At 42.9% G+C, this 25,474-nt stretch overlaps 1 protein-coding gene across 13 annotated transcripts in view; it reads left to right on the forward strand.

Annotated features, from left to right (window-relative positions):
• Sdccag8 (SHH signaling and ciliogenesis regulator SDCCAG8) overlaps positions 1-25,474 on the forward strand; it is a 206,096-nt gene that overhangs the window by 132,521 nt on the left and 48,101 nt on the right. For all 13 annotated transcript variants that reach the window (XR_013043544.1, XR_006062124.2, XR_013043545.1 and 10 more), the window contains one exon: positions 1,624-1,755. Coding sequence is in view for 6 of the 13 variants with exons in the window: in XM_076548294.1 (XP_076404409.1) it covers positions 1,624-1,755 (132 nt within the window). In the remaining 7 variants the exon portion in view is untranslated. The remainder of the gene's footprint in view (positions 1-1,623; positions 1,756-25,474) is intronic.

Genomic DNA, 25,474 nt, shown 5'->3' on the forward strand with positions numbered 1-25,474 from the left:
TGGCTTTTCAAATATATGATTTTTTATATGTGAACATTTTATATTTTGATATTGTCTATTTTTCTTTGTGCTTTTCTTTGAAAATGGCACCTCTTTTCTTGGAAGCAGCCTGAGGCTAAGTGCGGGTTCCTTTCCATGGATTTTATTTTTTTAATTTTATTTATTTATTTATTTTTGGTTGGTTGGTTTTTAAGACAGGGTTTCTCTGTGTAGTTTTGGTGCCTGTCCTGGAACTCGCTTTGTAGACCAGGCTGGCCTCAAACTCACAGAGATCTGCCTGGCTCTGCCTCCCAGAGTGCTGGGATTAAAGGCGTGCGCCACTGCCGCCGCCGCCACCGCCGCCGCCGCCGCCGCCGCCGCCACCACCACCACCACCACCGGACCATGGATTTTATTATTTTCCTAATCTGGTTTAAGGACTTTTTTCCTTTTGGAATTTATTTCAGTATATGACAGGAGATGCTAGTTTGGGAAATACTAAATTCAAATATTATTATAGCTTCTAGATTACTTTTTGTATTGTGTGTGATTTTGAATGGATAGACATGAGTCGTTTATTCGGGGATGTGGACTAGTTCAGTCAATGAGTATAGCAGGAGAGACAAATGCAGAGAGAGCACCTGAGCTGAGCGTAAAAGGGAGCTGAGCTGTATTCTGTCTTATCTGGAAACCGGTGAGAACGGTGAGGCATAGAGCACAGTTGAGAAAGGGAACTCTGAGGAAATGTCTGGGTGAACAGAGGTGGTTTCACAGCCATAAGGTGAAGGTGCTGGTCTGAGCAAGCTCCCTGCAGTGTGCAGCAAAGATAATAACAAAGGGAGGGTGGGCTGAACTGACATTTCTCCTCCCCTGCCAGCATCATGGACTTTGGGATGAACAGTTCGTGGGGTAAGATTTCCCCTAGCGAATCCAAAGTCTTCCTGACTAGAGCAAAAGTCACTCTTGCATCATAAAGCAGTCCTTTCTGGGGAGGATCTAATTTCATGTCAAAAGTATTTTTTGATTACCTTAAAAATGACTTTCAATGTAGAGAAATTTAACTGTGGCTTTGACCTGATGAGACAGTAGACATGAGGAAATGGTGTCAATGCTGACGACTTGGTTTTTAAAAAGGACACAACTTTCCTTGGATATCTTCCTGATCTGCAAATGTTTAAGAGTTGGGATTGTCATCTAAGACACTGAAGATGTAGTTTGTGTCCTGAAAGACATCAGCTGTCACCATGGAGACACCTGGGGATTTGGATCTGAGTGCAGGTCATCCTCCACTCCGTTACTGCCCTGAGAACTGTGTGCGGTCTAGGAGCAGGGTGGGAAAGGAGGGAAGACAGTGCTTTTCAGAATATAGACTTCTGTGGTAGGTCAGTCCCCATTGTAACTAGAGCTCGCTTGGATCTCTACAGTGCTGTAACGACAGTCCCTTTGATGTACATACTCTTCTACACAGCATTTTGAATTTGCTGAAATATTTTCTTTGATATATAAAATATTTTTCCTTCATTATTATTCCTTGTATATAGAGCTTAAGAGAGTGCAAAGGTTTGTACAATAAAAATACAATCTAGTAAGGTGACTCTTTACCATCTACTATTTCTACTATTTCTGTTTCTCTACCCCTTCTAGATCGGAAATAGTTCGCCTCAGTCAAGAGAAAAGATATGTGTGTGACAAGTTGGAGAAGTTACAGAAGAGAAATGATGAACTGGAGGAACAGTGCATCCAACACGGGAGGGTTCATGAGACGATGCAGGAAAGGTAATGTGCGTCTTCAGTTGCATACTGAGTGTGGCAGCGTCACAGACAGAGTTCCTGTCCAATAAGTGGACATTAGGATTGTTAAACTAACCGGCTGTATGCTCAGCACATAATACTTTCCTATAGTTTTGCCTTTCATACTTGGAGTGTTCTCATTACATGCAGAGAAAGGCACACATTCTCTTCCACTATTTTCTAAAGATAGTAGCCTGGAATTACTATAGAACATTGGAGGAACCACCCCCCTTTTGAGTATACACTGACAGTATCATAGCATAACGAGATTCTGACCTTTCCTCCTAGCTAGTAGGCTCTAATATATGTAAGATAAAGCATGCAGAGCTGACGTAGAGCCTTCATTGAGGCTGCACTATGCAGACAGGGCCTTTTAAGTAATGCTTCTCTAAGCAAGTCGGTCAGCACATCTGAGCTTCCGTGTCTTTACCCACACGCTGTTGCTGATGATGCTTTTATCACAAGATGGAGTGAATCACTGGCTCATGTTAGCCACCTCCTTGGGACCACCCGTGGTGCCACTCTCTTTTCTGGAGACGGAAACTCAGTTCACAAGGAGTAACGGGTTTGCCCAAAGTCACATGCGGAACACATGGTAGGGTTCAAACTTAAGTCTTGAGTGACGGATTCCAAATTCCTTTTCCCTTTTGTGTAGTATTGGGTTGGTGTTTTATTTTGTTGTAATAAATATAGACCCCTTCTATGGATATCCCATTTCTAAACTCTGGTCATAGGGTTCCCCCAAGAATAAAATCTGTGTATTTTGTAGCAACAGTAAGTAGATTTCTGTAGACTTGGACTTGGGTACTGAACAGCTACCAGCTTTCTTGTGGAGATGGCTTCATGCCTTCCAAACTTCCATCTCTACTCCATCCTCCAGAGTCCTGTGATATAATTAGGGGAAAGTGGAAATGTGTATCAATTGCACTTTCTTAAACTTAAGGCAAACAGCATTGGGGGAGACGGTGATGCTATGTGTTGATACCTTGACAACTTGCTTTAAGTAGAGGGGGAACCAGCCCGAAGGAGGATTGCCTTCCCCTAACAGCATGTTACAGTACACATAGACCTGCAAGGAATTAGCCATTCTTTCGTTAACTCGTGATATTTACTTAAACCCAGATACTCTTCTATGTTAGAGGTCAACAAACTTGGTTTTTTCATAAGGGTCCAAGAAGTAAATATTTTAGCCTTTACAAGCTACGTGTGTGTGCGCATGTGCGTCTTTTACACTGGCATATTGCTTTTTAATTCATAAACTGCACTCATGTTCACTACGATGTGCCTTGAGGCAAACCTGGAAAGGAGCTGCTATTGTCATCTTTATTTCCAGATGGAAACTAAGGCCTGGAGAGGGAAATGTGCCAACTGGAGGTCAGAGAGCAAATGAATGATTGGTCTCTTCAACAAATACTTATTGATTACCACTACATGTCATGTGCTATGAGGTATCCATCGCGTGCTGAGAACAAAACAGCAAAGCAGACATGGCGCTCGCTCCCTCTGGTGGAGCTTGCATGTTTTTAGGGAAGCTGAACTTGGGAGTTAGGTCTAGGCTGGAGGAAGAACTGTCCCTTGGTTTGTGGAGAATATTTGAAACCTTTAGGGATAAATGTATCATTAGGATGAAGTAGTAAGAAGGAGGGAAGGGTCACTGACCCTCAAGAGCAGCCATACTTTCAAAAATAAGGTTAAAACCCAACAAAAGAGGTTGCCACAAAGCAACCTGAGCAATGCATGGAAAGGACTGCTACTCATTCTGCTGATCAAGCTGCCTTGGGTAGAGGAAGCATTCAAGCCAATGCTAGCCACACAGTAAGCCAGAAAACGTGTTAGCCTTGGTACCATGCACATCCCCAGTTAAGTCTGCAAGAGCAGTTGTTGGTGGAGAATAGGTGCAGATGGGAGATTAAAGTGAGTTGAAAGTTAGAGTGGTTTGAGAATCTGAAATAGCCATTTATCACTTTTTCATGAAATGAGATGCAAGGAAATACAGAAAGCCAGACCAGCCAGCTCATAGTGGAGCATACACATTTTAGAGCAAAGAGGCTTTTGTCTTAAGTTGGAGTAGATGTAAATGCATTGAATATTATTATTGTAAAGCTCAACAAAGTTTCAGTGTACAAGAAAGAAAATTAGATTTTTCCTCTGGAGTGAACATAGTCTTGAAACTTCATGTTAAAACAATGGCTGTTTTCTTCTGTTTTAAAATGAGTACCTAGTCACGTGTTTCTCCTGGACAATAAGCAGGATGCAAGCCCCTCGGTATGTGGAGGATCCAGGCCGTCGGTAGAGCGCTATAGAAGGCTGTGCTCTCCCATCTGGCCACACACTGTCTCCAGCCCCAGCAGACCTGACTGTGCTGTGAGGCCATCCTGAGCCGATTTCTTTCTGGATAAGTGAGCAGTTTGTTTAAGTGTGTGCGTAAAGCCTCAGAAGCTTCCGATTCTGCAAGCTAATAATGAGGTTAAACTTGGTAATTCTGTAACTGAGGGCATCATCTGTATGAAACCCCCACATTATGCTATGCTAATGGAAACTTCATTTAAAAGCCACTGTTAAAAATAGAAAATACAATATTGGATTTTATATAATGCAGCGTTTGATTTTGTGGAATTAAGACTATTCACAATTTTCCAAGAAGTACTTAGAATCTAAACCTGAAATTATAATCTGTACTCCCTCATTTTCAGACAAAAGAGGACTTCTATAAAAGTATCAGATTATATATTCAGAAAACAAGAATTCCAAAAAATGCAGCTATTTTAATTTGTTTGATTCTATAATATGAATTTAATTTCAATTTTGACATTTTAGGGTATATTTTGGTGCTAAAATGTATTTTATGTTATTGGCAAAACATGTCCTTTTCTTATATAATTAATCCATTAAGCAATATATATGAAATAGTGACATTATTTATGAAATAGGAAATTTTATTATAAATTTTCACATTTATGACTATTTTAAATGAATTTTTTTTTACTTGAAAGTTCCCTGCTTGTGGTATCATGCCATAATAAGAGAATGTTTTAGCAATCCCTAGGAGAATTCTCAAAGCTGTGTTTCTATGGAAAGGATTTGAGAGTCTAGAGAAATCTGAGGATGCTGAGTTAGGAAGAGGCAAGGTTGGAAGGGTTCTGAGAACAGACAGGTGTCAAAACACTAAGCATTAAGCAGGGATTAATCTTGGTCTGTGGGAGCCTCCTCCCCAACCCTGCATAACTGCAAAACAGCCTGATGGCTTTACTGTTGTGGTGGGTTGAGGCCAGATCCATTGATTGTGTGGTTAGTGAGGATCTTGTCTATTCTGTACCTTGCTCACCGAGGGATTCACGGGAGTGATGGACCTACTGTGCTCACTACGGCGCTTACAGGTCGTCTTCTGTACTAGGGGCGGGGTGCTCATCAGCTCTCCGTCACTCTAACAGATGCCTAAAATAACCACTTTATAGAAGAAATGGGATGCCTTGGGCTCACAGTGTTGAAGGTTTCTGTCCCAAATCAGCTGATCCTGTTGCTTGGGCCTGTGGCGAGGCCACCGTGGTGAAAGCGCTTGACAAAGAAAAGCTGCTTACCCCATGGTGGGTCTTTTCAGTAAGCTTTTTATCATTGTGACAAGATTCTCAGAATACAATTTAAAGGAGAAAAGGCTCGTTTTGCATCATGGTTTTGGAGGCTTCAGTCTGTCTTTGGCTTAGCTTTTGAGGTAAAGCTAAACAGCATGAGAGAGTATGGCTGAGCAAAGCTGTTTGTCTCTTGAGGGTCAAGAAGCAGAGAAGGCCAGAGCCTAAGGCAAAATTTAGCCTTCAGGAACCTATCCCTATAAAGAGGTCCCACCCCCTCGTCTGTCGATGAGGTTTGCGCTCTGCTGGCCCTGTCACCTTGCCATAGTGCCACCAACCGGTCATTAAGCCTTCAACACATGAGATCTGAGAACCTTTCAGATCTAAGTTATAACAATGAAGAAATGGAGATGGGAAGGAAAGGGAGACTGGGCGGGGGGGGCACTGTCTTCTTCATGGGCGTGACTCCTGTGACCTGAAGACCTCCCAGTAGACTCCACTCATGGAATGCCAATCTGGGAATTGAGATTTTGAACACATATCCACACAGAATAGAGCATTGTGAATCCGCGATACTGTGTAGCCATGGCACAACTCACTGTCTCCTATGAGGTCACTCTGGGCTGCTCCAAGGCCTCTATAAACCATAGAGGGGAGGTGAAATGGTTCCCCAGGGGACTGGCCTCCATTGGCCACCTGGGAAGAACACCCTGCTGTCTGTGATTTATATAAACCAAAAATCTTAATGTTAAGTTTGGGGCACAAGGTTCAAAATATGTCCCTATCCCTACGATCCTTTCTTGAGTTAGGCATTCTAATTTAGAGGAGTCATCACAAGTGCCCCTCACTGGGTGGTGATGAGCAGACGACAGATCCAAACTCTAGGTGTTTCTCATCAGTTATTACACACTCTAAAAGACTTTCAAGTCAATGTCTTAGAGAGTCCGAAATTCAGTGTTTGTAAGCCAGAACAACTTGCTGAGAATGCTGCTTTGATATTCTACTGGTGATGCCCTGGCCCACAGACCTCCTGCGTTACAGCACACGCTCTGATCATTTGACCTGCTGTCATCCTTGGGAAGGACACTTAGGTACCACTCATTATCAAGGTTGTGCTGAGATCATTTTGGTTCTCATGTTTCTGTTCTTGCTTTTAATTAAAGATTTAGCTTTATTATAATAATTCGGTTTGCTTTGGGTTGCTTTATTAAGCCACTGCAGTACAGCAATGTACACTTGGCCTCTCAGTGACTACGTTTCAGTGCTGAGGAGATGGCCACACTGGGCAGAAAGCACATGCAACTCAGGAGTGAGAGCCCGAATTTGAACCTTCGAACCCATGTAAAAGCCAGACAGTGTGAGCATCCTGGGAGTCCTGCCATGGGGAGATGTGGCAGAGACAAAAGACTGGATGGATGCTCATGGCTGGCTAATGTAGAGCAGTGCCAAACACAAGAGAGCCTGCCTCAAGCAAGGTGAAAGGTGAGATCTGACACTCAGGGTTGTCCTCTGACCTTCATATGCATACCACACATGCATGTCCGTATTCACACACGTGAGTGTACCTGCATAGGTACACACACACACACACACACACACACACACACACACACACACACACACACTGTATGAATGGTAAGCAGTATGAATTGTAACTCAGAAGCATTTAATCTATCTAATCTCCTGCTGAAGCAGATGGATGTGTGATCCTCTGCCTCCTACCCTGTCACCACCAATCTCCATAGAGAAGGCCTCCCTGGCTATGCTGTTTGCAAGTCTGTTTTTATAACTGACAGCATACTAGGCAATGTGAATTTCCAAGATGTCTGGGTTATTTTAGATTTATATACCTTTGTGTTAGAACACACAACTATGTTCTTTTTATGAAGAAAGTGGTAAGTGATTCATATCATGCTAAACATCGGTTTTTTACTAGTTTTTTGGGTTTTTTTTTTTTCAGCTTTTCTTAATTATTGATTTCACTGGCCACAGGGCTGTGTGAATTAGATCTCTGCCTTACCAATGAAGTCCAAGAACAACAAGCCAAGAATGTTGTATAGGAAAAGAGGAAGCTGTGATAATTAGACTGCTTAAAAAAGTTCCAGTTTCCTAAAATTGCACCAGAATTATAAATCAGTTGTGGTTCACAAGCAATCTCTCTAAAATGCATTATTCTTTGTGGTGCTAAAATATGCCTGAGAGTTCAAGAAGCCATGTTTGACCTCAAATAAGATTGCTGCCTTCCCCTAGGCAGGACGTTCCACCTCTCAGGAGTTAAGATTTTATTTTGGGTTAATGAATTCTTTTAAACAACCTGTGCAGTTACATTCATGGAACAGGGCAGATGCTATATTAGCTGACCACCTGGGAGTAGATGAAATGTGAAAGGAACCCAACAGAAGCAGCCTAGGAAAATACCAAGGGCATAATTATATCATTTATACTTTTGGCTGCAATAAGCCCAACACTCAGCGAAGGAGAAAGACAGCTCTTCCTTTAATCGCCTGGTATTTCTTGGGTGCTTAGTTTTGTTAGCCTGCCTTCCGTCACCTAACACAAGTTCTAAAACAGCTCATCTATTCAAAGAAAAGGATCATTTTGATCTCAGTGTGGAGGTTCTCGTCCATGACTGATGTAGCCTCTTTCTTGCTTGTTGGGAATCGTTGCTCATTGCAGAGCAAATGCACTTACAACCATGTCCAGAAAGCAGGAAGGAGGAAGAGAAGGGCCTGGAATTCCACAATTCCTTTAAGAACACACCCCACCCCAGTGATTTCCCACCTCCTACAAGTTCCTCCACATCCCAATAGTGCCACCCTAGAGACCAAGCCCTAGTCACGTGGGGCAGTGGCCACATTTCGTATCTGAACTAAAGCATTACTAGGATGTGCTTGGGTGCAGCCCTGATCACACACCCTGCCCTGGTGAGTTATACAGTCACATAAGCTCCTTCTGGTTTGACTGCTGGGCTCGTAAGACCTAACAGTGTGTGTGGGGGGGGGGGGGCGGGGGGGTTGTAGGTAAAAGCAAGCTCCAGGTTTCTCTCCCTTTCCTGTCTAGTCTTGTAGTCTAGCAAGCTCTTTCCCCTTCAAGTTTCATCTTCCTCATTTTTTTTCTGTAAAGTGCTACCTTGTAAGGTTGTGAAAATTGCTTAACGTGATCAATAAAATCTGTAGAACCATGATCAGCATGGAATTTACTCAATATCCCATAGTCAACACGCTCATTAGACCTCCGGTGTACACCAGCCTCTCAGCTGTGGTTCTGGGGATTATCAGGAAGTGCAGAGGCTTCCGTTCTAGATCATTGTTTATTTACATTATGGGTTAAATTGGTTCTTGTGATTTAGTCTGTGAACCAAAAATACCATGTTTACATAATGTTATTTCTATGGGAAAATGCCTTCTGAATTTTGAATGTAACTTTTGATTTTGAACATTTTGGACTGTAACTTGGAATATAGCTGTGATGCTGTGTTAGTGTGTGAATGTGTGTGCACATTCCGTGTGCTCAGTTTGTAGACTTTCAGCGAGAGCCAGTGTCAGCTCGTAAACCAGCTCCAAGTCAGATTTCAAGTAGGATATATTTACCTAGTTGTTTTTAAAAAAATCACATTTGGAGCATAGTTGGAAATTAGGAGCACTCATTTTTTTTTTCTTGAAAGACTATTTTTTAGAGAAGTTTTAGATTCACAAAAAAAGGCAAGAGTTTATTCTGCCCGCTCCTGTCCTCCCCATGCACGGTCCCTCTTCTTGTCACGTCTCCCACAGGCAGTCTGTCCTTCAGCTCACAAACCTTCGTCAGCAGGACCACCACACCCCAGTGTTCACATTAGCTTCACTCTCGGCTCTCAATTTTATTTTATTAACATTACTTATTTATTGTTTAGGTGGGAGTGTCATGGGACTGGTGTGGGCATCAGAAGACAACTTAACTTGCAGGAGTCTGTTCTCTCCCACCCTGAGGACCGAACTCTGGTCGCCAGGCTTTGTGGCAAGCACCTTTATTTATCCCCATTCCTCTGGCTCCATCTTCAGTTGTGGGACATCTGTCTATCAATACATTGATACCCAGTGTTGTCAGTGGCCTGTGAGTTCCCTGTGCTTGGCCTAGTCATCTCTCATTTGCCCCGGCTTCTGAGCAGGTGATGTCTGTTCTTCTTATATTGCAGGGGAAAGTGTGTTTCGGTATTTAAAATGGAATTTCTCCCCTCTAGCTAATATAAACTTCCTTGCTTTAGAGCGCAGGCTACCTCGAACTCCATATTTGCCAAGCACATAGAGTCAACTCTGGAAAGCTTTTTCTCTCCAGTTTACATTTTGGGTGAGTTGATAAACTCTGCTTAGAATTTTCATTATCCTAAATTTAGCACTTTTCAGTTAAATGGGGTTTATTTGTCATATCTGCAGTCAGGTGTGCTGCTTTGCCTGAGACTTTTCTGTAGTTTTAAACATTAGATGTTCAGTGTCAGCTCCTTAATCTGATTCCCTGGTTTGAGCTCTCTTTTCTACCTTCTAGTTTATATCACCACACTAATTAGCATTCCTTCAGCACTCCACACAAAAGCAAAAGTGACTGAGATCTTAAAGCAGCTTCTGGTCTAGTCAGAGAAGCAGAGGGTGACCGGAAAGGTAGAATATTGCTGCACGAATAAATAGACCCAAGGTCCTTTAGGGAGCCCAAACTAGCTTTGCCTGGACTTGCAGGTAAAGAATACATTCAGGACAGGGAGGGTGGGGGAGAGAGGAGAGAGAGAGGAGGGGGGGAAAGTGTGCATAACAGAGAAAAGGGAGAACCTGCCCAGGACGGCCAAGGACATAGCACTGTGGCTTTAAGTGTGACAGGAGATTGGCGGCAGCCGAGGCAGAGACCAGGAGGAGAGCTGTCATCCCATCTTCTTGCAGGCTTTTACACCAGCTGGACTTCATGGTGTCTGGCAGCTCCTGGATGCATGCACTCTTCTATCCTCTCCTCTATCCCTATAGATATTTCCACATAGATAGTTTTGAGTAGCCCACCTTCCACTTTAGTGCTCTCTTCAGTAGTTTGAGTAAGGTTGTTCTCCACAGGTTTCTGTGTTGAGTCCTTTAGTTTGTTTGTTTTGATTTGATATTTGGAGTCAGCGTCTTCTTATGTACCCCTGGCTGGCCTGGAACTTATATCTAGACAAGAGGCCTTGGACTGACAGCGATTCACCTGCCTCTGCCTTCTCAGTGCTGGGGCCAAAGGTGTCTGCCTGTATGTTGAATTCTTCACCCTAGCTAGTGTCACTTTTGGAAAGGTGCTGGAATCTGGCTGGAGGAAGTGGTTATAGGCAGCATTTTAAGTGTTACAGCTCTGATGGAAAGGAATCTTGACAGCTGGGAGCCAAGGAATACCACCATGTCACACACACAGCAATCTCACACAAGAGATTTATTGGGAGAAACACAGGAGAGTGGCTGCCTCTGCTCAGGAGAGAAGCAGCAGAGAACTGAGTGGGGAGCAGGCTTTATGTAGGCTTCTTTGGGACAGACCTCTCCAGGGTGGCCTGGAATTGCTGGGATTCTGTGGCCTGATCTTGTCCCTTTTACTCTGTAGAGTCGAGCTTGGCCACCTGCATCCTGGGGGGCTGGGTCCGGCCTTTATGGCCGTTAGAGTGTCCTGTGGGCAGAGCCTGGTGGTTACAGGTCCTCAGGGGCAGGGCCTGGCCACTTAAGGACCTCAAGGACTGACAGGAACGCCTTTGAACCTGATACCTGGTGCTCAGCCTCTGCTTCTGCTTCCTGGCTGTCACAGGGTGAGCAGCTTGCTGTGTGCTCCCACTGCTGTGACGTTCTGCTCACCATGGGCCTGGACTCGGTGGAGCCTGGGAATGTGGATTGGACATTCTGAAACCTGGTCCAAATGAGTAATCCACCCCTTTAAATGATTTATGTATTTCGCCACAGTAACCTGACTACTACAGTCACCTCCCTGACCTCACTCTCTGATATGCCCATCAAAGAAGTTCTTTTTTCCTGCTGTGGTTTTTCTCTCCGTGTGGGTTTTGTTTTGTTTTGCTTCGCTTTGTTTTGTTTTCTAGAACTTCCAATTGACTCTCAGATGGCTTATGGTGAAGATGGGGAAAGAGATAGGATTTTATGTGACCTCCTTAGTAGCAGATATGTGCTGGAGCTAGTAATGAATCTTTTGAAATGTGAGCCATTTTGCATTACATTTCTAGCTTAAAATTGACCCTGGTAGAAATATTTATGTCACAAAAAATGGAGACACTCTGAATCAGAACTTCCTGTTCATCAAAGAGCTGATGTTTTGACAGTTGCTATTAGACCACAGGCTGAGAGATGTTCTTCCCACTGTCCCTCAGTGACTCCACCAGGGGCAGGAGGTCCCACATATCTCCTGCAGACAGGAGTTTGCTTTCCACGTTGACCTTGAAAAGGCCTTGCTCATTCTCAAGAAGCAAGCCCAAATCTTGTGAGGAACTAGCAGAAGGAAGTCTCCAGAGAACTTGGAGTGCAGGCTCCTCCTGCCCTCCTGTGGGGCATTTCAGAGCCTCTAGGCACCCTCTAAGATAGTCACTAAAATCTTTCCTTTGTGCCTCTCAGTCCCTTCCTACACCCCGCTGAAGATGGAATGGCCCCATTGCCTTGTCTTTGCCTGATTATATTAAAAGTAGAAATAGAGACACTTTATTAAGAACAGGAAAGTCCTTCCCAGAGTGGAAGTAGGCCAGTGAGCAGGGCGGTTCCTTTGAGCACTAGCACTGTTTTCAGGAGGCACTGAGACTCAGAGAACTAGTGCACTGTGCCTGAGCCGAACATGTGTGATAGGCAAGTCTGGGAACACAAGGCTGTCTACTGCCCCAGCCCGCACTGTTTTTTTTTAAATAGTTTTTATTTTATAATTAACTTAATTTTACATATGAGTCACAGATTCCCCCGACCTCCCTCCTCCCACCCCCCAGCACTCTCCCCAACCCACTCCCCACTCCCACCTCCTCCAAGGCAAGGTCTCCCCTGGCAAGTCAGCCCAGCCTGGTAGACTCAGCCAAGGCAGGTCCAGTCCCCTCCTCCCTACACCAAGGCTGAGCAAAGTGTCTCAGCATAGGCCCCAGGCTCCAAAAAGTCAGCCCATGCACCAAGGACAGGTCCTGGCTCCACTGCCTGGGGGCCTCCCAAACAGTTCAAGCTTATCCAGAGGGCCTGGTCCAGTTCCATGGGGGCTCCTCCGCCATTGGTTCACAGTTCATGTGTTTCCACTAGTAGAGCAAACTGGGGGTGGAAGTGGGGTAATGGAGGGCAAGGTCAGGGGAAAGAGAGCTTAGGGGAGAGGGAGGTCCCAACTGGATCAGGAGCAGTGTGGGAGAATGGAGAGGGAGATACCATGATGAATAAAGACCCCAGGGGAATAGGAAGAAGCAGAGTGCTAGAGAGGTCTCCAGAAATCCACAAAGATACCTCCACTGTAGACTACTGGCAGTGGTCGAGAGAGTGCCTAAACTGACCTGCTCTGGTGATCGGATGGCCAAACACCCTGCCTGTCATGATAGAACTCTCATCCAGTGTCTGATGGAAACGGATGCAGAGATCCATGGCTGAGCCCCAGGTGGAGCTCCAGGAGTCCAATCTGTGAGAGAGAGGAGGGATTGTATGAAGAAGAGATGTTGAGACTGTGGTTGGAGGAAGTACAGGGACAAATAGCCAAACCCAGCCCACACTCTGAATTCACTGCCATCTCCTGTTTCTCCAGCTAGTCAGTATTTGAGCTGCATGTGGACTCCAGGTGCCCACAGTCGCCTCTGCAAAGCTCACCAGCAGCTTCCCCACTTTGCTGCTACATCTAAGAGTCCAATTCTCTGCCTGGGACTTTTCAGACTAATTAGCTGTCAAGGGCCCCCTGGCTTACAGCAGGACTCAGTGAGCTTTTATAAAGACTTTAACTCCTCATGGAGAATATGGTGCCTAGTGGTTATTATAGACAGGCAGGTTCTGCAGGCTCTCTGCCTGGGTTCTGATCCCAGCCTCTGAACCTGCTCTTGACCTTGGGCAAGTAACTTCCTCCCAGTAACGAGTCAGCTGCCTCATCTATGAGAAGAGGAAAGAAACTCCCCAGCTCCTGGAATTGTGTGTGCCTGGCATATGGAAGAGGATATATGCTTTTGTTAAGCAAAATAGGAACTTAGGGGTTTTATTTTACCATTCGGACGTAACAGTAAGTACTTAGTGACAGTAAGCCAGAGGAAAAGAAAAACAGGACATCAGGACACCCCTTGAGCTGAGTAAGCTTCCTGAGAGACACATAGGGCTGCGAACGCTCCTTTCTAGGAAATTCTAATTTTAGGCCACCTTTGTGGGATTTTGCCACAAGGTCACTCTCTTTCTCCTGGCTTGGATGGGCAGCACTCATCCAGGGAACTATGGGGTCACCTGCGGTGGAAGGCGCAGGCTCGGGCTTGGAACTGCATGTACCCTGTGCACAGCCCTGCTCCGTCTGCTCACTGGGCCAGAGGACTGACTGACTGCTCTGTCGGGTGCCTTGCTTTTGGTATTCATTCCTTTGGTGATGAACAGAATAACGTCTGGGGATTAAACAAGGAGACTGATGCCTTTACAACTTCTAAAAGATGCTGGCCTTTATGTAGGTGAAGATGTGGACTTCTAGGGAGCGATTTCGATTTCGTGCTTCTCTTTTCAGCCAAATGTAACAGGTATTCGGCTGGGGATGGAGAGTTACAGATTAAAGAGAATGTTTGCTTTATGATGTCTCGTTGCTCTATAGCAGTCATTTCTGGACCATTGTTTCTGAAAAATTTATTGGTTTAAAATACTATCAGCCGGGCGGTGGTGGCGCACGCCTTTAATCCCAGCACTCGGGAGGCAGAGGCAGGTGGATCTCTGTGAGTTCGAGGCCAGCCTGGGCTACCAAGTGAGTCCTAGGAAAGGCACAAAGCTACACAGAGAAACCTTGTCTCGAAAAAAACAAACAAACAAAAAATACTATCTATAAAATAATTTTTGTATATGAACATTGGCAGGTCCACTCTCTCCTTCTCATCCATGGTAAATAAATAGCAGTTTAAAGAGCAAGTGTTTAAAGACATTTTGTGTAAATATCTAACAGAGGCATTAAGTGCCCTTATTTCACACCTAGTTTATGTAGTGCCAGGAAGGATCCAACCCAGGCTTTCTTGCATACTGGACAAGCACACTGCATCTACAGTCCTTGATACAAGGAATTTTAATCAGCCATCTTGTTGTCAGAAAACCCTGGGTTCTGTAAAATGTATAGCCACAAACCTATCCTGTGGACTTTAGACTTTCTTTGTGTTGAGTGGTTTGATATAAGCCAGAAGAAGCCAGTCTCTGATGTCACTGGGAATAACTGACCATCCCCAGAGATGCTGAACTTGATACAGAAAGAAAGGTCTCAAACTCAGCTCCATTCTTCACCACTGTAGAACTCCATTCAAAACAGCTTACAAATCAGCAGAAATCTTTATTTCCTGCTTCAAATCTTAAATTATATTCTGTACATACGTCTGTATGTATGCCTATATTAATAATGCCAAAGAGCTCTTTTCAAGTCTAAGATGCTTAAAACTTTAAATTTTCAATTCTTAAAATATTTCAAATGGTCAGTAATTAAAGTAAATCCATCATGCTTATATCTGAGTTATAAATATGGCTGAGAAGGAAATGGTTTGTGGTATTCTAGCCTGAGGTGATTTTTATACCTACATGGACAGTGTTTCCTGGTGGTGAGAGTTTGTGGAAGCCATTTTGGAAGGCTGGCTGTTTGAAGCAGATGTGTAACCATACCTCTGGCATCCCTGGCTAACTTAACTATAAAAACCATGTAACCATCTTGGTAACTAAATGGCTGAGGTCTGCCTAAACCCATGATCCTAAGTGTGGAGAAGATGTGTTTGACTTTATAGATACCACATGTGTCTGTAGCCAGCTTCCTGAGGTGGTCTTCCCTCAGACAATCAAGTGGACCACACCGTTCAAGTCTGTCACCACGCCACTGGATCTCATATCGCTCAGTCTTCAGGCGAGAGCCCTGCTTTCATAGCTAAGCTGCTCTGTAAGAAGCAAGGAGAAGAAAGGGTGGTACTGCAGATGTCCTTTCTACAAATACGGCTTCTGCTTTTTATTTCTATTATTTTTAGAAAAATAAATCCAAGTTAGAGTCTCAGCAGTCACAGAACCTTCTAACACTAATTTAATTTTCTTGGAGAAAAGCTCACTCTTGTTTTAGACTGTAAGATTGATTCTTGAGACCACATTGGTCTCTTAATTTATGTAAATGTTTGGCTGCATACCTCTAGTTAGAGCTGTTAGAGTTTTTGCTGATTTTCTTGGCATGTCTCCAGCAAAATAGTCCATTAACATTCCAATCCTTTCCCAATAATTGAGACAATCAATTTACATAAAACAAGGCACAATTATAATTTTATGTACAATTTAAATTCTATAGAAAATAATCAGAGTGCAATAAAGAGGGACACTTATTTTGATGCAAAGGGGTGTTTTATAGTCAGCATTAAACAAATCTTTGATATTTTCAAAATCCTCCCTGAATTCTCTTGGATGAAGTGCAGCTCTGTTGTTAGATTCTAATGTAGGATCAAGTCCGTGCCATGCTGCATGCTGGGTAAGCAGTGTGACTTCCTCTCATTTAAATAAAGAGGGTGGACATAGAATAAGGTAGCATTTGTTTGCTCCTCACTACGAGGTGATTCTTGTGACATGGGCAGATAGCAAATGTCTGCTGTGTGTTCTTTGTGAACCAGTCTCCCATCTTGGCCTGCTGCCATAGACCAGGCACCTATTGCTTGACCACTTATATGTTGGATCCTAAGAAAATGGTTGAAGGGAATGTGAGAACTATGTATAACATGGGGCGAAGTCACATGGTGCATGCCTTTGTATGGAAAGTCACTGCAAGGAAAGCCTCAGACCCCAGCCAGAGCCGTGCAAAGCCGCCTGGCTCTGTGAACGTGCCTCAGGCTGCCACAGTTCTCCTTCACAGGCTCAGAAGAGGCTGCTGTGTCAGTCAGAAAATCGAGAACACTGAGGAAATATTATTAGGAAGAATACAGTAAGAAATACTGACAAGATAGAAAACAAATCCTGTCAGAGCCGGGAATATATTTGGCTTCCGCTTGCTGTGTCTGTCTGTTCCCATGAATGGTCCAGAATAGAAACCGGATGTTTAAAATCGCCCTGCCTTTCACGTGCTCTCCCCTCCTGTCTCCTTCCCCTTCAGTATTAGTAGACTTACTATTTTTATTATTTTTTATTTATATTCCTAGTTTTCAATATTTGCCATTTGTGTGGATAACACATTAATTTTTAATGAAATATTTTGAGACTCTTGGAATAGCTGAATCATAAAAGAAACTTGAAATTTATATAAACTCCCAGGCAGCATGTAAATTACTATTGCATGGGGTTACTCTGCCTCCTCATGAATGGCAAATGAGAGTGTTGAAAGAAGATGTGAAATTCGATGCAAGACAGTTGTGCTTGTAAAGGGTCTAGTTTGGATAACCTCAGCATAGGGGGCAGTTTACACGCCGTTTTAGTTAGCAATTTTTAAAGAAATGTTAAGTTAATATGATAGTTAATTTTCTTTCTGTCTAAAAACACACGTTTTTCACAAGCCCCACGGCTGGCAAAGCAGTTCCGGTATAATTTGCATTGAATTTGCTGCTGTTGTCTGCCTGTTCTGAGGGTCGTACCCGGGCCTCAAGCAGTGTTGGTCAAGGCTTGGCCACTGGGTGCATTCTCGGCTTCATGACCCTCACTCAGACTTAACCTCAGTTTGCTTCTTTTTGAGACCTAAAGACTTCAGCGGAGGTGGTGTTTGTTTCCTTGGTAGCTTGCTTGCACTGACAGGTTTTTACCTTATATCTGTAACGTTAAAATGCCTCCAGAAATGATTCAGAACATGGCTGGGGTATTTATTTATTTATTTAATTTTATTTTTTTGAGACAGGATTTCTCTGTGTAGCCCTGGCCATCATGGAACGAGTTGTGTAGACCAGGCTGGTCTCAAGATCCTCCTGCCTCTGCCTCCTGAGTGCTGGGATTAAAGATGTCCTCTACCACCAGCAGGCTCAACAAACAGGTCCCCCAAGGGCTGTGGCTTCCTTTGTGTCTGTGATCTCCTTTAGAGTCTTTTTTTTCCTTCTTCTTTTGAGACAGGGTTTCTCTGTGTAATTGTTCTGTCCATCCTGGAACAGATCCACCTGCTTCCTGCTTCTGCTGGGATTAAAGGCGTGCTCCACCACAGCCCAGTTTCCTTTGGAACTTTAAATTGAGATAATTAGTTTTACTTTGTTGCTGTTGTTGATGGTGGTGGTGTTTGTTTTGTTTTGTTTTTTAGTTTTATGAGTTTTTAAATTATTATTAAACAAAAGTTTTCACTTATTAGATATTTAAGATATAAAGTAGGTCCCTTTTCATTCTCAAATTAAACAAGTATTTTATGTTGGAAACTTAAGTTTCATTTTAATCATTTTATATAGGTTGCTAATTTTGTCTTTTCTTTGTAATGAAAATTTCTAAATGATTTTACTTTTCTAAAATTTATTTGTTCTCATTAATAATTTTTATATTCTCTCCTAAATATTTTCATCTGTTATATACCTAACTACTAATAACTGTTTTAAGGAGCTCTGCCTATCTTATATGAGTCAAATTTCAGAGAATGACATTTTGAGGACTCAGAAGGGGCCTGAATGATTGTGTAGCCCCATTTCTTCTCCCATCTTCTACACCCACGCCACACCCCCTTTCTCAGAGTCCACACCTCCCAGGGGAAGAGTCTGCGGCCTGAAAAGAATGTGCCTTCTCACTCTGGCCTCCTGTTCTCTCTTGAACTCACTCACTCACTCGTGTGCTCTGAGGAGTACACGTGGATTAATACTAATAAGCAAGAGAAAGATATTGAATGGGCAGGTGTCTGTTTAATGCACACATACACATACACATACACACACACACACACACACACACAGACTATCAAGACATTTTTCTCTGTGTGTGGAAAACTGTTTCAGGCACAATGTTATTGTTTTGTTGTTTTTTCAGATAGGCCACACCCAAACTGCGTCTTTTCCTGTACTCAACTTTGGTTTTCCTAAACCAACTGCAATCATGTAGACATTGGTAAGCAGCATGTGAGTGGAATCTGCAGTTGGTAGCCTCGGAGACACACATTTCTTTTATATTTATTTTGTGCACACCTTACCTTGTGTGTGGGATATCCAGTTTTCTTGAATCTTTTTAAACCATTCCTCTTTGTTTTCAGATAATCAGTATTTTAGCAGTTATACTCCTGAGTTCACTGAATATTCAGTTGTGTTAATGTAAGTGGCATCAGCACACTTAGGAAGACGCGAAGCCGGCTGAGACTGGTGAGAGCAGAAGTGAGCTGAAGTGCCCGTTTACTCGGAGAGCGGCGGCCGTGTGCTAAGTGCTCTGACGAGCATGGGCGCACATGGTGGCCGGGCCGTGTGTTTGACACAGAAATGAGGAGTGGTGTTGGTCCTTCTCTTCCTTGGAGGAAGGTGGTCCATTTGGAGCACCTCTCCTGTAGTTTGAAAGACATTGCTGGAGTCAGAGTGAAAATGTACAACATAACAACAGGTTGGCTTTCTCCACGAGCAACCTTTGTTTCCTTCTGTAAAGCCATAAAAAAGCCAACCTGGAAGCACAAAACAGGGACCCTTTTCTGTTCATCTCCGGCTTTCTGTTCCTGAGTTAAGAATAACAACCTCATCCTGCCCAGAAGCTAGGCTGGTGGAGATTTCTTACACCAAGCAAACTCCCCAGAGCCTGAGGAGTCATCCTTCATGTTGGTTTCTACTGACCTGATACCCACTGGGGATAATAAGTGAGGATGGTAGAGGCCTGGGTCATAAGGTGGTAAGGGTGGCAGCCGCGCTGTCACAGAGAGGAAACTGAATTAATTTTTCAGTAAGGTCATGGGAGAATAACTTTGCTAGAAAAATATACTGCTGAAAATATAAATGATTTTGAAATGGTGTGCTGATTTGAAAGAAAATGGTCCCCAAGGGAATGGCACTATTAGAAGGTGTGGCCCTGTTGGGGAAAGTTTGCCACTGTGGGGGTGGGCTTTGACGTCTCCTATATGCTCAAGCCATGCCCAATGTCTCAGTTCATTTCCTGTTGCTTTTTGAGATATAAGAATTCTCAGCTCCTTCTCCAGCACCGTGCCTGCCTGCATGTCACCGTGCTCCCCACCCTGATGATAATGGACTAAACCTCTGAAACTGTAAGCCTCCACCTCAATTAAATGTTTTTCTTTATAAGAATTGCCGTGGTCATGGTGTCTCTTCACAGCGATAGAAACCCTAACTAATATAAGTGGATTTAGATTACTCTACTTTTTTTAAGGTAGGGTCTCAGTATGAGCTCTTGCCAGCTTGGAATTGGTTAAATAGTTCAAATTGGCTTCAGACTCAAGAGATCTGCCTGCTTCTCTCTTCCTAGTGCTGAGATCAAAGGCATGTGTCACCATATTCAGCTAAATTCATTCTTTTTTAAAAAACATCATTTGTTCCTTTATTACGTGTGTTTGTACATGTGGAGGTCAGAGAACAGCTTGTAGGAGTTAATTTTCAATTTCCACAGTTTGTGTCCCTGGGATCTAACTCCAGTCACCAGGCTTGGTGACAGGAACCTTTAGTCACTGGAACAAACACCCTCACAATGGATTAAGGTTGATTCCTGATGCGTCAGGTGTAAAGTTAACTCCTTCAGGGTGTTAAACCTCCTTCTTGAATACCGAAAGAGCAGACTAAGTGTGACTCTGAGTAGCTGCTAAGTGACGCTGGTCCTTCGACTTTTGCTTTTGGTTCATTTTTTAAGTTGGGGATGCATCTCAGCATCCAGCTCACTTTCCTTTCCCAGTTAGTTTTCGTGTTTATCAAATTTGATGGCTGCTGCACTTAGGGGAGGGTGCCATGTGTCCCTGACTCTTGGCTCCTTTGCTGCACTTGCTGTAGCCTGGGGGTGGGGGTGGGGCACATTTTTTTTTTTTTTTTTTTTTTTTTTTTTACTTGGAAACATTTCCATATAATATTTGACACAGAAATCATCAAATAGAAGTATACAATGTTGACAGGAGGCAGTACATTTATAATTTATAACCCCAAATGTATTTATAAATTAGAAATGGAAAGATCTACAAATGAAATTATGAAGGTTCACCAAAGTCATTTAATCTGTCAGTTTCTCATTCATTTTTATGTCTTAATAATATTCTATTGTATGCATAAGCCACATTTTATTTCTCTCCAGTATTTGATAGCTATTTGAGTTGTTTTAACTTTTTTACTATTAGCAACACACTGCTGTAAACCTTCATGTACATGTTTCATAGGTGCACATTTTCAGTAGTTTGAGGTTATATTCCTAAGGGTAGAATTGTTGAGTAACAGAGTAACAATGTTTTGCATTTTGACCAACCACCAGACTGTTTTGCCAAAGTGGCACACCATTTTACAATCTCACCAAATCCTTGTTTTTAAGGCTCTGATTTTTGTACAAAAGCATTCAATCATTCTGTCAGACCAAACCAGGAAAAGTAAGCTATAGTTCAGAGCTGTTCTATTCCATTTACTATGCAAAGCCAATCTTGGCGTTTGCAACTCTCAGCCCTTTTGAGTATTCTTGCAGTGTTCACCTTTTCCTCCACCACTTTTTTTTTCTTCTTTTTTTCTGGTTTATTTCTATCTATTACAAATGTTTAAAAAATCCTCCATCAACAATGCTGATAGCAGCAGAACCTTGAGAAATATACCTTTAGTTTGCCTCAGAAAAGGAACACATATTGTACTGTAAAGTTTATAAAATTGGCGCAAAACATTGTAATAATGTTACAATACCAGTTTTAAGAGTTCAGTAACTAATGGGGAGCCGATGGGATACATGCAGAACTGTGAAAGCGATCTCACTTAGCCAGCTGTAGACGTAGACTGTAAATCTACATTCAAATCATTTCTGAACTAAGACTATCATCTCAGTTTATCTGTTGAGGTCAACCAGGAAACCCTAGAATATACCTTGATTTTTGCAAAAAAACAGAATAGGGGGAGGGGTTTCTTCAGCATTTCAGTCCACGAGTAACAGTATCCTAACAGGCAAAGTGTTCTCTCACTGTCAACATAGAATGAACTGCTGCTGGAGGTCAACTTGGGCTTTAATTTGCATTAGCACTTACATGCATAGTAGTCCAAGTTGTTGACCTCATGACTTTAAAAAGTAACTCTAAAAAAGTAAAATGGCCCTTCTTGGAAGACTAAAGAAAGACATCCAGCCACAGTTGTAAAAAGTCTCATCAAAACAATATACCCTTTTATGAATTACGCCTCAATTAAAAAAAAAAAAAAAAGTAGCCCCAAATAAGAAGCAGCTCTGAAAAAGAAAATATAACTTAAGATATTTGAAAAAAACAAGGTGAATACAGGTTCAAAAGTAATTAAGATATATTTTCTTAAGGCTATCTAGAATTAGGCTTTAAAGAATTCTACCATTTCAAGTTTACCACTAGTTACTAGATACCTATTTACAAACAAGATGTTCAACTTTTTTGTTCCTTTATCAAGAGAAAAATCTACCTTCAGATTATGAGGGTGGTGATGGGGAGGGACTAGAAAACAAGATTCAAACAATCCCATGCAAATATCACATTTTTCAAATGGAAGAACTCCAAACTGCACTAGAAGTTCCAATCACTAAGACACTTTCCATTGAAATGTTTTAAGTACAACTACATGGCACCAAGGTTTAGGCCTAATATAGGCCTGACAACCAAGTCCTTGTTTTCTGGAAGAAAGGCCTCAAAAGTCCCACTCAATTCCACATAACAATACTTCAAAGATCAATTAGGTTTTCCTTTCCTTAATATTTTTGTTTTTGACTTCTAATCCTAAAGACTAGATTAAAACTTAGCTCATTTCCCAGAAGGCATTCCTTCCCTTTGCTTTATGAAAGAGTCCACCAAGACCTCTTCCTCAAAACCATCTAGCCCCCAGCCTCCAGCCTTTGCTTGTGATGCATCTTTCTCAACATCCTGAAAAGGTAATGTAGGTAAAATATGCTTATAAACATTAAAACTAGTTGTTAGAAAGACGTAACTAGCTTTATAATTTAAGTTTTAAAGCATAAATACTTGCAGCTTAATCTGCACTGACAATGATTGTCGAAGCCTAGAATTCAACATTTACAAATTCTCATTCACACACACAAAACACACTATTATCACACAACTTGTGTCTTGAGAGAATCTTCTGCTTTTTAAATCTTTGGCCTCCCAGTCAATCCCAAATTCAACCAACTTTTCCGAGTTCTGGTAGTTACCTGGACCACTGAGGCATTGCCACAAGACTTCTCTTTTGAAACATCCTTTTTCTCTAGATATTAGGATAGCTACACCAGCTTGTTTCTTCTGTGGTGTATGTTGGTGTGGGATTATCTATTGCTTGATTTTTCATGGATGTGTTTAGCTTCTTTGGGTTGAATTTTCCCTTCTAGTGCTTTCTGTAGGGCTGGGTTTGTAGACAGGTATTGATTAAATCTGGTTTTATCCTGGAATATTTTGTTTACTCCGCCTATGGTGATTAAGAGTTTTGCTGGGTATAATAGTCTGGGTTGGCATCCATGGTCTGTTAGTGTCTGCATGAGATTTGTCCATGATCTTCTAGCTTTCATAGTCTCTATTGAGAAGTCTGATGTTATTCTGATGGGTTTACCTTTATATGTTACTTGGTCTTTTTCCTTTGCGGCTCTTAATATTTTTTCTTTGTTCTGTGTGTTTAGTGTTTTGATTATTATGTGGCGAGGGGACTTTTTTTTTGGATCCAGCCTATTCGGTGTTCTGTAAGCTTCTTGTATCTTCATAGGTATTTCTTTCTTTAGGTTAGGAAAGTTTTCTTCTATAATTTTGTTGAATATATTTTCTGTGCCTTTGAGTTGGTATTCTTCTCCTTCTTCTATCCCTATTATTCTTAGGTTTGGTCTTTTCATGGTGTCCCAAATTTCCTGGACGTTTTGTGTTATGACTTTTTTGTCTTTAGTGTTTTCTTTGACTGACGAATCTATTTTATCTATCATGTCTTCAGTGTCAGAGATTCTCTGTTCCATCTCTTGCAATCGGTTGGTTATGCTCGTTTCTGTAGTTCCTGTTCGTTTTGTCAGGATTTCTATTTCCAGCATTCCCTCAGCATGTGTTTTCTTTATTGTCTCAAATTCATTTTTCAGATCTTGGAATGTTTCTTTCATCTGTTTAATTGCTTTTTCTTGGCTTGATTTGATTTCTTCCCATTTTTTGTTCGTTTTTTCTTCCATTTCTTTAAGGGAGTTTTTAATTTCCTCTCTAATGGAGTTTTTCATTTCCTCTTTAAGGGAAGTTTTTATTTCCTCTTTAAGAGAGTTTTTCATTTCCTCTTTAAGGAAAGTTTTTATTTCCTCTTTAAGGTAGTTTTTCATTTCCTCTTTAAGGAAAGTTTTTATTTCCTCATTGAGGGAATGTTTTATTTCTTCTTTAAGGGCCTCTATCATCTTCTTAATGTCATTTTTAGGGTTGATCTCTTCTGTTTCTTCTGTCATGGTATGTTTAGGTCTTGCAGGTGTAGAATCACTAGGTTCTGATGTTGCCATATAGGTCTTTATGTTGTTGCCTGTATTTTTGCACTGGCGTCTACTCATCTTTTCCTCTGTGAGGTGCAGGTGGTGTCTGTGTCTGAGAGTGCCTCTCTTGTTCTAATTTTTAGTCTTGGTTTAGTAGGGGTTCTTGGTTAAATTGGTGCTATTGGGCTGTTTCTTCAGGGACAGCTGATTTCAGTCGGTGAATTATATACTTATGATTCTCGTGATCTGGTTTGGTGACTGGGTAGCGCCTTCTTCTGTGTTCCCAGGTCACGTTTTGTTCATTTGTCAACTCCTCAGCTGATCTTGTTTCTTCAGACTTCAAACTGTAGGCATCTGAATCCTCTCCCAGATGGGTTTCAGCTGAGCAGGGTAGTCTCACCAACACCTCCAAGTTGTTGGGTTTCACAGGATCAGCAGTTGGGCCCTGGGTTGTCCCCAGACGGAGTGTCCAGACTCGCCCTGGTTCCGACCCACGGAGATAGCCTCTTCCCCAGGTGTTGGGGCTAGGGGCGTCCCCGTTCCAAGCTGTGTCTGCCCCTCTCCGTCTCCGGGCCTGTCCACCCCTGTGGCCCACCGCCACAGGCCCACCTGCGTCCACTTGTCTCCACCACTGGGCCTGTATGTCCCTGTCAGCTGCCGCTGGGTCTGTCTACCTCTGCGGGCGGCCAATGGACCTTTTTTTCTCTACCGGGTGCCGCCGCGGGCCTACCTACCTCTGCTTGTCAGTGCCGCCGGGCCCATCCACCTCTGCGAACTGCCACGGGGCCTGTATGTCTCTGCCGGTTGCCGCTGGGCCTGTATGTCCCTGTCGGCCGCTGCCACCGGGCCCTTCCACCTCCACAAGTCGCCGACCTGCGTCTGCCTGTCTCTGCCGCGTGGCCTGTCCACCTCTGTGGCCCGCTGCCAGGCCTGAATGTCTCTGTCGGCCGCCGCCGCCGCCGGTCCTGTCCACCTCCGTCTGCTTATCTCTGCTGCAGGGCCTGTACACCTCTGTGGGCTGCCGCTGGGCCTGAATGTCTCCGCCAGCTGCCGCTGGGCCTAAATGTCCCTGTCAGCCACTGCCACCGGACCCGTCTACCTCCGCGGGCCGCCGCCACAGGCCTACCTGCATCTGCTTGTCTCCGCCATCTTCCTGTTCTGTGTTTTTAAGATCTGAATTGATGGCTAATTTTAGGGCCTGGTAGTTTCTATCCTGGAAGATTAAGACTCGGGGCACATTTTTGTGCAAGACCCAGTTCTGAGAAGGTGGCCCTGAAAAAAAAAAAGATTGCATATTTTGGTTTAGAGAAATATCATATGCAATATCCATCTGTTAGAGGATCAGAATATACTTTCATATATTAAGAACTTTGACTTTTAAAAGCCATTAATCATTCTTTAACTTTAAATTAGTTATAGTTGAGTAACAACTTAAATTCATTCATAAAAATTTAAAGCCGACAGGTAAGGCTAAGAGGTTGGGGTATA

Source organism: Peromyscus maniculatus, chromosome 11 (assembly GCF_049852395.1).
Source record: "Peromyscus maniculatus bairdii isolate BWxNUB_F1_BW_parent chromosome 11, HU_Pman_BW_mat_3.1, whole genome shotgun sequence".
Lineage (NCBI taxonomy): Eukaryota > Metazoa > Chordata > Mammalia > Rodentia > Cricetidae > Peromyscus > Peromyscus maniculatus.